The sequence below is a fragment of the Pseudomassariella vexata genome (assembly GCF_002105095.1).
Source record: "Pseudomassariella vexata strain CBS 129021 chromosome Unknown BCR38scaffold_15, whole genome shotgun sequence".
Lineage (NCBI taxonomy): Eukaryota > Fungi > Ascomycota > Sordariomycetes > Amphisphaeriales > Pseudomassariaceae > Pseudomassariella > Pseudomassariella vexata.
In genome coordinates this window covers 324,610-335,889 of record NW_024467970.1, presented here as the reverse complement: position 1 = coordinate 335,889, position 11,280 = coordinate 324,610, and the positions used below count along the sequence as shown (strand labels likewise).

Sequence of the window (11,280 nt, the reverse complement as noted above, 5' to 3'; positions counted from 1 at the left end):
GAGGTTTTGATTCCACATTCTTGTGATGTCCTCTAGTAACCTCAAGTTGGAATTTAGATGTCTGCCGAACATGGTGTCATTAGAAGTTGGACGGCCAAATTTGTCACTTTCTGCACGGTTGATGCGACGACACGTGGCATCAACAAGTCCAGATTTGCCCAACACGCCTCACATTTACGAATGTACTTAATTGGTCTCCAGAACACCAGTACTGTCAATAAGAGCGCAAAGGGTGGCGATTATTCACGTGGCTCCACTTGTGAGGAGACGGTAAGCTCTCTTGTACCCAGACGAATTTGCGTGTAATATTTGAGACACTTCGGTGCACAAACTACTTGTAGATAGGATATTGATGGACATAATACTTGGGCGTTTTAGTTAAAAAACCACTGCTTCAGTCTATTCTGTAAAAATAGCATGGAAACAACGCCACGATGAAAGCTACGGAATCCCCTCGTCGAGATTCGTCTAAAGTACCTCAAGGTACTTGCAGGCTAAATGCTCAACAAAAGCAATGGTCCAATGAGAGGATACTGGCAGATCACATAAGACCGAGATGAAACGTACCAATTAGCAGCAAGCAAAGCTGAGCTCTCAAGACGGAGGAGGGGTAAAAGAATTGAGAAGCGAAGAGGGCAAGCCATCTTCCCTGCGGCATCGCTTTCTACACTAAACAAATTTGAGAATACGCACAGATCTAAGAGTGACATATTGTATGGGCACTATCGAATGGACTGGCCGCGCGAGAACATGGGCATCAGCGAAAAGGACTTCCGCAATGTCTTCAAATACGAGCCAAAGGTTAGCCGAGTGGTGAAGATCATGTCAACTGATCCCGTGCGTAAAATGTTCAGACGGTCATGAATGAATCAAAAGTACTAAGAGCCTATTAGGCGCCCGCTATAGACCTGCTGGAGACGCCAGAGGAATGGGAAGATTGGCTGGACGTGGTGATTCTGTCCATTACCTTGTGCTTGGCTCTTAAACCACGACTAACTTGAGTTTAGAAACTGCCATCACCCCAAAGCGGACCTTCAGGGCTGGTACTCATGTAAGAGGCCCTTCGAGTTAGTCCCTGCGGTTGACTAACTAGGATTCAGTCTTGCAAGGAGACCAGGCCATAATCGAGTATCACAAGATGATATGGGAAGGGAACTGCCCTCAAAACTGGAAAGATCTGCAACTTTTCCTGATGAGGTTGGTGTTATGCCAGATTCTGAAAAGGGGCCGGTGCCGAGTCAAAATGGACGTCGGAGTGCCAGCACCATGCCGTTCTCTATGGAAACCTTCAAATTGATTTCAAGGAGATTCTTCATGCATGGTTCTATTGCGAGGGTTGTGAATCGGTCCGACGTACCGATATTCTCGCGAGCCGAACTTCATATGGGAAGTCCGGAGGGTCCTGCGTATCCTGCATATGGTCAGCAATCATTATGCATACTGCATTTGATTATAATACTTACTAGTTATCCAGTGTACAACTGCCGATCGAGCAACGCTTGGGAAAGGGATCTTGCCTTAAGTGTTACCCATTTCCCCCGTAGTCGTCTCACATACGCCGTAATGTTCGGTTGTCCAGCTTCTGTCGAACAGAACGTCATTGATCGCTTATTGGTATCAATGGCAGAAGCTTCACACCCGCTATTGCTCCCGGGGATCTTTGCCGAACTAGAGCGGAATCGGCACATGGAAATTGTGGAGTCTACCATGGACAGCATCGAGGAAAGTATTTTCCGACTGGACAATCGGAAACCTACCGAGAACCAGATGCAAGATCCCGAGTTAGAGACCAGAAACTGCAAGGAACGCTCTGCATGGCTAGACACAACCTACTTGAGGAACGGCCTCCAAAGCTGGAGAAAGCAACTGGAAAAGATGCTTGAGCATGTAGAAGAACTGAAAGATCAATCCTATTCAAGGCCAGAGCTCGGTGTCACATGGAAGCTCTTGAATAAGTTGAATATGGATGAGACTTCCGCAGAACAAACCAAAGGCATCGAAAACAGCGGAATAGCACAATTCTGGGAAAAGGAAGAGTGCTATAAGCAGTGCACCAGAGTTAGCATGAAGATCAAAGACCGCTTGAAATGCATCATCGACGAGTATGAGGAGAAAATCAGAGAATGCACCATGCGGGTAGATGGCGTGGCCATGGCCACACAATGGGTCAAGTTCCACGTCTTGTTCATCCGGAAAAGTGCTCAACTGACATTTTTCAGTCTCATGGCGAAACAAATGTCGAGATAGCTCTTGCGGCCGGAAGAGACTCCCGACACATGCGGTCCATAGCGGTAGTAACTATGGTGTTCCTACCAGGGACCTTCTTCGCGGTGAGTTCCGTCTAAGTCCGCTGCTGTTACGCGCTAATACCAGTTTCTAGAGTGTCTTCTCTATGGGTTTCTTCAACTGGCTGCCAGAAGACAATGATTCAGTTATATCTAGGTATTTCTGGATCTATGTCCTGGCCACCGTTTCAACAACTCTGATCACTCTTGGAGCTTGGTATTATTTCATTGTCTGGCGGCAAAAGCGACATCGATTCACATCGGATGAGGAACATTATATCCTATAATGTCAGAAAACACAGCACATTCGGGCACTATTTCGCGGAGTTCATAACGGGTGATCCCGAATGACAGAGACGAGTCTCGGGACGGTAGCAAACGGATGAATGAGACAAGTGACAGATCTGAAGAAGTGAGGGAAATTGCTGACCCAATGCAAACATTGCCAGTCAAGATGATGTTAGATACGACTATTGGGGCTTGTACGCTTTTCTTTTGGTGTGGTGTTGTATGTTGCGGCATGGACGTTGTATTTACTATGGGTACGTTTGGCTTGACGAGCGGTGCTGTGTTACTTACCACTTTAGCAATGCGTGTCGGTGGGCAAATAATTGTAAATAGCAATAGTATATGAAACTTCCACAGCCTTCCGTCCGAATCTGACCCATGGCCGGCCACGTATTCCTACCGCATAATCTTCCTACCGGGAATGACAAGGAATCCATGGCTTGATGGTGTAGGAGCCCGCTCCTTTATTATAAGGGGAACTGACGCAAAGGGCGGGACAGCCCGGAGTATCACTGTCTATCGTCTACATGACGAGTGTTACATTGCCTAGACACCGCAGCCACCAATGTGTTAACAGATGGTATAACGTAGTCCACAAGCGAACGGGTCACCCAACCGAACGGGTCACGCCCATAGCAAAAAATAGAACTAAACTTCCTAACTTTACCACGCAACTAATTCTCGATGGATTCTGCTCAAAAAGAATCTCAATTACTCCTTGCAACTCAGGCTACCAGAAATGACTCAACACTTAGTATCTGACGTGCTGCAACAATCTACAAAGTCTCGAATACTACTCTCCAGGCGCGTCTTCAAAAACGTCAATCACGTCGCAATATCGAAGCCAACGGTCGGAATTTAACAAAACTAGAACAAAATACGATTATTCAAAGGATAATTGAGCTAGATTCGTAAGCATTTCCTCCCCGGCTAAGTGCTGTTGAAGATATGGCAAACCGACTGCTACGTGACTCGCATATCACAAAGGAGGACTTTCTTCCGGCATTTTGCGACGCGTTCAAGAAGAGCCTGACCGAAAGCAATATTCGTGCAGGCTTTCAAGGGGCTGGGCTTGTGCATTTAAGCCCAGATATTGTTATTGAGAAGCTGGATGTGAAATTACACTCCAACGTCCTCCCGGCCCCCTACGCGGGAAACCCTTCCTTGGGCTTCTCGGACGCCAAACAACCCAACCAAGGCTACTTCGCAATCCGAATTTATTAAATCTCGAATTGACAGGCATCAAAATAGCTCCCCGACGTCAATTTACGATGCTACCGATCAGTTTTCGAAAGGAGCGCGGAGTATTATGCATAAGATGGCTTTACTCCAAGCTGAGGTCGCGGAACTTCGAGAGGCAAATGCTCTAATTAGCAAGCGGCGCAGGGCCAAAAAAACACGAGTACGGCTTGGAGGATCACTTAATTCACAAGACGTACAATATCTTCAAGATCAAAAGGACGTTGCGCAGCAAGTACAGCAGGAAATGCGTGGAAATAGCGCTGGATCAAATCGTGGCCAGCCACGGCAACGGCGCTGTGGCGTATGCGGGAAGACCGGGCATAATGCGCGAACCTGTCAGGTAGAGATAGAATCATCTGTGCAAGAGTATTTTGAGTAGTTTTAATTGATTTACGGCGTTATGGTTGCGAAATCGTGTTGAATTCCATGTTTTGCTAGTTGGCGTGACCCGTTCGGTTGGGTGACCCGTTCGCTTGTGGACTACGTTATATATTGGTTGTTCCTCGACGTAGAGTTTCAGACGCTATCATTTGAAAAGTCGGAGCAGGTGTAGTCGCAAGATAGAGGACCGAAGTGGGCAGGACAGTTAAGACATACGTCCAACTTTAACTGTGTCGTGGGACAGAACAGCAGAGTCTCGCCGGTTCGGAGGACTACGATAATTTCCAAGAGCGTGCTCGCATTACCCGAGTTTTTCTTTTTGGCGCCTGCTAGATGCTTCTCGAGGACTTCGTACCAGGCTGGGGACAGGAAGCGATGGGCAGTGCTCGCTTTTACAAAGCCGATGAGCTCCTGAGTAGGAGATAACGCTCATCTCGAAGGCACTTCTCGCACTTTCTAGTGTTATAAAAATTGTTTTTGTAGGATAGCTGGTTTTGGAGCGGTTGTCTTTAACGCCTCCATCCCGGCTTATACCGTAAACTGGCCGCTATAGCGGCCGCCGCGCTTTAGAAGTGAATTCTCTATTCATGGCGAGATTTCCGCTTAATTGAGCACTAAATTCACATAAATCCATTGAGAATTGAATTCTTTGTTACGCGTTAGGTGTTGTACCGCTATTGTTCTAATAATAGTTAGTGCAGAGAGATTGACCATTTAGTGTGGGCATCCAGTTCTGCTTCAGAAAGTATCCAAGTCGTGGAATTCGGAGTTGATATAAGCAAAATGGATAGGAAGGTATTATGATTATATTGGTATCTGATGTACGATGGATAATACATAAAGTCAAGATCAAGATAGTTCAGGAACTTTCTCTAACTTCAGTGGCAAAAGACAAAGTCTATATATACGGGAACTCCCCCAGACCCCTCTTTGCAAAGACATATGGAAAGGAGGATGAATTGACTCAACATTTTTCAATATTGCCTTCTACCAATAGGTCTGTAGCAACTCGACTGTGGCATCGTGCACATTCTCTGCCGCCCACTACAACGGCGTCCGGCCGTCTTTGTCCGCCGCCTCGATCTGGGGCGCCTGCTCCTGCTCGAGCCGCAGCTTAACTATGGTCTCGTACCCCCGACCCTCCCGTCCCCGTCGTGCTACTACATGCAATAGCGGCATCGGGCCGTCTTTGTAAGTCCTCGTAGACTGTCCCTATTGCGTTACTCGTTGCCTAGCCATCATCGGTCTTTTCTTGTTATGCTGCTCTAATAAAATTGACTGCAATTAATAATCTCGCAAAGGGAGAGAACCCACGTTAACCCCTGCTGACCAGCACAGATTTGTCCGGCCGCATTTGTCCGACGCCTCAATCTCAGGCCCCTACTCGGCGAGCAGCATCTGCACAGTCTTGTCGGGGCCGCTGGATAAAGCAGCCTGGAGAGCATTGCCATACTCTCCGCCGTGGGCATTCACGTCGGCCCCCTTGTCCAGCAGTATCTGTACGATTTTATCGTAGCCTCTGGATGATGCCGCCAGCAGAGCATTACCATAGTCTTCGTCCTGGGCATTCACGTCGGCCCCCTTGTCCAGCAGTATCTGTACGATTTTATCGTGGCCTCCCGATGATGCCGCCTGCAGAGCATTACCATAGTCTTCGTCCTGGGCATTCACGTCGGCCCCCTTGTCCAGCAGTATCTGTACGATCTTATCGTAGCCTCCTGATGATGCGGCCTGCAGAGCATTACCATAGTCTTCGTCCTGGGCATTTACGTCGGCCCCCTTGTCCAGCAGTATCTGTACGATCTTATCGTGGCCTCTGGATGATGCAGCCTGCAGAGCATTACCATAGTTTCCGCCCTGGGCATTCACGTCGGCCCCCTTGTCCAGCAGTATCTGTACGATCTTATCGTGGCCTCCGTATGATGCCGCCTGCAGAGCATTACCATAGAATCCGCCCTGGGAATTCATGTCGGCCCCCTTGTCCAGCAGTATCTGTACGATTTTATCGTAGCCTCCCGATGATGCGGTCTGCAGAGCATTACCATAGTTTCCGCCCTGGGCATTCACGTCGGCCCCCTTGTCCAGCAGTATCTTTACGATCTTATCGTGGCCTCCGTATGATGCGGCCTGCAGAGCATTACCATAGTATCCGCCCTGGGCATTCACGTCGGCCCCCTTGTCCAGCAGTATCTGTACGATCTTATCGTGGCCTCTGGATGATGCAGCCTGCAGAGTATTACCATACTTTCCGCCCTGGGCATTCATGTCGGCCCCCTTGTCCAGCAGTATCTGTACGATCTTATCGTGGCCTCCGGATGATGCGGCCACCAGAGCATTACCATAGTATCCGCCCTGGGCATTCACGTCGGCCCCCTTGTCAATTAACTGCTGGACGGAGTTGGTCAGCCCCGCCCTAGATCCATAATATAATGCCGGTGGTAAGTCTCTATATTCATTGAAATTATAAAGATTCCAGCACGTCTTGAAAGAGTTCTTGCAGGAAAACAACTCCATTGCTAGCGTTTGGACTCTTCCACTGTGGGCCTCAGCTACTGCAGCATGACTTGCCCAGTACTGTGCAGAGTACTGTGCCATAAAGCGTAACTCTCTTGTTTTGTTCAGATCCAACAGGTATGCAAGGCAGACTTCCGCGATAGAGCCTCTAGCAGTGGTCTCTTTGAAGTCTTCGGCAATGCTTTTGTACAGCCGATCTGACGTCAGGTATTCTTTGACTGAGAAATGCGCAAGCTGTATCTCAGTAACCGTATCCTCTTCGTCATAGCTGCCTTTTCTCGTGATCAATACTACTAAGCTTGAGCAGTATCTTAATATTTCCTCTGGAACTGGTAGTCTATTCTGAGTAGAGAGTCGAGGTCTGTTTTCAATAATTACGGCAATTGCATCGACAGCTTCTCCAATCCGCAATGGCCGTTCGGAGAAGCTTAGGAATTGCAGAATTCGCTTCGTGTGATGTAGGTGCAGGGACGGTATGTTTTTCAAAATTCGAGCATATGTCTCATCTAAGGTATCCGGCAGGTCTGTGAGTGCCTTTAGCACTTCTTGAGGGCCATAGAACTTTTCTAGAGTATCGAATTGACACGAGACCCAGCGAAACCTGTAGTTTCTTAGTAATAAACCTATAAAAGCTGGACTGAGAAAACTTACATTCCGTTGGCCTTTTCTATCAGCGTGGCCTCGATCTTGCTTTGTATGTCCGGCCTGCCTTGCCACCGGTTTAGTCCATCGGATTGCCTAACTCTTGCTTCGACATATCCGCGTATATCGTCCGCTATTATGTTGCTTTGGAGAGGAATGATATCTTTGCTACGCGCCCAATTCTCGATAGTCTCTTTAATATCTTGTTCCGGACGGCTTGTGACAAAAAGGTGAAGATTCATTTGATATCCACGAAGGCGCTGGATCCACGGAAAGAGTCCTCCAGTTGGGTATCCCTTTCGTGTTTTACACTCATCGAGTGCGTCGAGGACAATCCACACTTCACTAGCCTGCTCTAGCATAGTCTGAAAGGTTGCACATAGTGATTCGATGGTTGGCCTTCGCCTCCCGTTTTCGCAAGAGGTGTAGAGCGAATCCAGGTGTCCCCGAACTTCCTTCCTCTTACAGTATAACTGATCAACTAACGAGCAGACTGCGTTCTCGAGAGACTGTTTTTGGGTATCCTGAAAGTCAAAGTAAAAGTAGAGGAGGTTTTGCATGTAGGCTTCACTTTTCTCAAGATCCTCGATGACGGTAGAGCTAAGGATTGTTTTGCCGCATCCAGGAATACCATTAACCCATAAAAAGGAGCGCTGTTCTTCTTTCCATGCTGTATAGGCTGGGCTTTGGAGGAACCACTTTCCTGAGCCCTGATGCCGTTCCTCCCGTGCTTTGTTGAAGTTGGCTGACGGATCGGCTGGCGAGAGCCAGTTCCTGAGCTTCTCGAGGTGGTTGTATACTGTAAGACGTTCAACTCCGGAGTTAGTAACCTCCAGGTTTGTATTAACTACTTCGAGATTAATTTGTGCTTTAAATGCAACTCGGCTTTAAAACGAAACCCATGTTGTTATACTAAAGGAATGGTAATTATAACTTACCCTGGTTTAAGATGTCTTTAACTGGCTTCTCTCCATCAACATCACTCGGTTGTATATATTGTAGCAGTTCCTTTGCAAATGCCGCTGCCACAGCGGCAGCATGTTCCTGCCAAGCCTTGTTCTTATGCGAGTCGGCATAAGAACAAATACCTCGAATAACGATGCATGGGAAATCGTTCATCAGTCCTGCCGCCTCCATTTCGAAGCAAAGGACTTGACCCTCGAGACTCTTATTGACTTTGTCCCGCAGGGCAGCGTCCTTGATGACCTGGTTCCCAGATGCGACAAGACCATAGTGCACACGCATATCCCTGGCCCTCCTCTTAATGATCTTGGTCGTATCGCAATTCCGGCAGCTCTCTTCTTCCTCTTCGTCGTAATAATCTCCATCGTCGTCGTCCTCTCCCAAACTGCTACCGCTGATATGGGTACAGTTTGCTTTGAATAAAACATCTACGAGCGAGTCGGAACGTAGATACTTTGAGGCAAGTCTGGGATGTTTCTTCCCTAGCTCTTCCAGATACTCCGTTATCCTCGACCCGTTCAATTCATGTTCTGTCTCAAGGGTTGTCAAAGCGGTGCGGAGTGAGGTGGGTGGGTTGTTCAGTGACCCAGTCCGTCTAAACTCTCCGCCGACTTCTGCCTTGCCAAAATCCCACTGGACCACACCAGGAAATTGAGTCACAGGGATGCTGACCACGACGTCGCCGAGCCTGACCTTGGGTGGAACCCCGCCGCCAATGCCGACCATGAGACCAAACTTGATGGACGGAAAGGTATCAACCATCTTGGCGGCGGCAGTCGCGGTCGTGGCAATTCCGATGCCGCCCTTGGGCAGACAAGCTATAACAACATTGTGTTTGCCTATAGATCCTAGGGTGTACGTATTGTGGTCGTGCGGGGGCTTTGGAAGACTGGCATGTCTTTGATCCAGCATGGCCGTTGCCGCAGTTTGCTCCTTTGGCAAAGCGCAGATCCATCCCACAGTGTATTCGCTGTGGGTCATAATGTTATTAGGTTCTTGCGTAGTCATTTCGATGAGGTGCCTCGTAAGCCTCGGAAATAATGATTTGACTTTAACGCGGTGAGATGAATCCGATAGAGGATAGTGCAGTCAGTCAGCACAGACTTCACGAAAGAGACGATACAAATAAAGCGTAGCCGCCGCTAATTATACCAGGTCAGCAATTGCCGTTAAATGTAACCCGGCGCAAAAAAGATGCATATATTAACTAGTACTGTGTAGCGGTGGAGCTCTATTGGCCTGTTAAGTCTGCGTACAGCGAAAAACCTGACATCTGCCGGAACAACTGGGGGTCCCTTACACCCTAACCAACTTACGAGGGGAACAGGTGGATATGCAGGCTGAATTTTGATATTGGGCAGATTTGCCGCTCAGCTGCAGACACTTATGCTGTCAGAGCCACAAGTGTCATCCGAGGCGGGCCGGCTTCCACCAGGTAGGAAGCCGTTTGTGGCGGCTAGAGAGCCGTTGAAGCCGTTTGCAGCGGATAGGGAATCGCTTGGTTGCAGATAAGGAGCCGCTGTCCAAGATATTGGCCGAAGTCGGAGGAACACAGACATACGGAAGCAAACATCCAGAATCCAAGAGAGAACCTCGGCTGGCTATAAGTAAGGAGTCGAGACGGAGGAAGATAGAGAGGGCAGAGATCAATGAACTACTGTGGACACCCCTACCTGCCATCACCAAGTGACCACCAGTGACCACCAGGTGACCACCAGGGGGACACGCCTATTTCTCCCCTTCACTCTGTACTATCGCCTTCGGTCCAGGCCGTAACCTGACACACAGCGCCGTTGCCGTGGCTGGCCACGATTTGATCCAGCGCTATTTCCACGCATTTCCTGCTGTACTTGCTGCGCAACGTCCTTTTGATCTTGAAGATATTGTACGTCTTGTGAATTAAGTGATCCTCCAAGCCGTACTCGTGTTTTTTTGGCCCTGCGCCGCTTGCTAATTAGAGCATTTGCCTCTCGAAGTTCCGTGACCTCAGCTTGGAGTAAAGCCATCTTATGCATAATACTCCGCGCTCCTTTCGAAAACTGATCGGTAGCATCGCAAATTGACGTCGGGGGGCTATTTTGATGCCTGTCAATTCGAGATTTAATAAATTCGGATTGCGAAGTAGCCTTGGTTGGGTTGTTTGGCGTCCGAGAAGCCCAAGGAAGGGTTTCCCGCATAGGGGGCCGGGAGGACGTTGGAGTCTGTAATTTCACATCCAGCTTCTCAATAACAATATCTGGGCTTAAATGCACAAGCCCAGCTCCTTGAAAGCCTGCATGAATATTGCTTTCGGTCAGGCTCTTCTTGAACGCGTCGCAAAATGCCGGAAGAAAGTCCTCCTTTGTGATATGCGAGTCGCGTAGCAGTCGGTTTGCCATATCTTCAACAGCACTTAGCCGGGGAGGAAATGCTTACGAATCTAGCTCAATTATCCTTTGAATAATCGTATTTTGTTCTAGTTTTGTTAAATTCCGACCGTTGGCTTCGATATTGCGACGTGATTGACGTTTTTGAAGACGCGCCTGGAGAGTAGTATTCGAGACTTTGTAGATTGTTGCAGCACGTCGGATACTAAATGTTGAGTCATTTCTGATAGCCTGAGTTGCAAGGAGTAATTGAGATTCTTTTTGAGCAGAATCCATCGAGAATTAGTTGCGTGGTAAAGTTAGGAAGTTTAGTTCTATTTTTTGCTATGGGCGTGACCCGTTCGGTTGGGTGACCCGTTCGCTTGTGGACTACGTTATATCAAAGTCTGCTTAGAGGATGTGTTTTTAAGCATTAACTGAGGCCTGAAGACTCCTATATATGTGTGTGTAAGGGACCGGGGAGTCGGGCTGAGAAGGAACGCCGAAGGCCACTGTATAACTCACGTCACGGGTCTTGTTCGGTCCCAAGTGATACGTGACGCCATGAGGGGTTACCCTGTATCTATAGATAAGATAGATGAGATAAAGGCTATAAATAA

At 48.2% G+C, this 11,280-nt stretch overlaps 2 protein-coding genes across 2 annotated transcripts; one reads left to right on the top strand and one right to left on the bottom strand.

Moving 5' to 3' along the window:
* Window positions 1-518: 518 nt before the first annotated feature.
* BCR38DRAFT_69850 (uncharacterized protein) lies at window positions 519-2,940 on the top strand. The gene is made up of 7 exons (XM_040865566.1): window positions 519-837; window positions 894-950; window positions 1,008-1,051; window positions 1,101-1,420; window positions 1,475-2,166; window positions 2,220-2,330; window positions 2,381-2,940. Exons 1-7 carry the CDS (start codon window positions 730-732, stop codon window positions 2,570-2,572), a joined length of 1,524 nt encoding a protein of 507 aa, XP_040711596.1. The 5' UTR covers window positions 519-729; the 3' UTR covers window positions 2,573-2,940.
* Window positions 2,941-6,050: 3,110 nt separating this feature from the next.
* On the bottom strand, window positions 6,051-9,287 carry BCR38DRAFT_376739 (uncharacterized protein; the record flags this gene model as incomplete). The annotated part of the gene is made up of 4 exons (XM_040857354.1): window positions 8,708-9,287; window positions 8,291-8,659; window positions 7,362-8,220; window positions 6,051-7,311 (listed from the first exon to the last, which is right to left on the bottom strand). Coding segments are annotated over exons 1-4 (3,009 nt in total), but the record flags the coding sequence as incomplete, so codon positions are not given.
* Window positions 9,288-11,280: the final 1,993 nt, after the last annotated feature.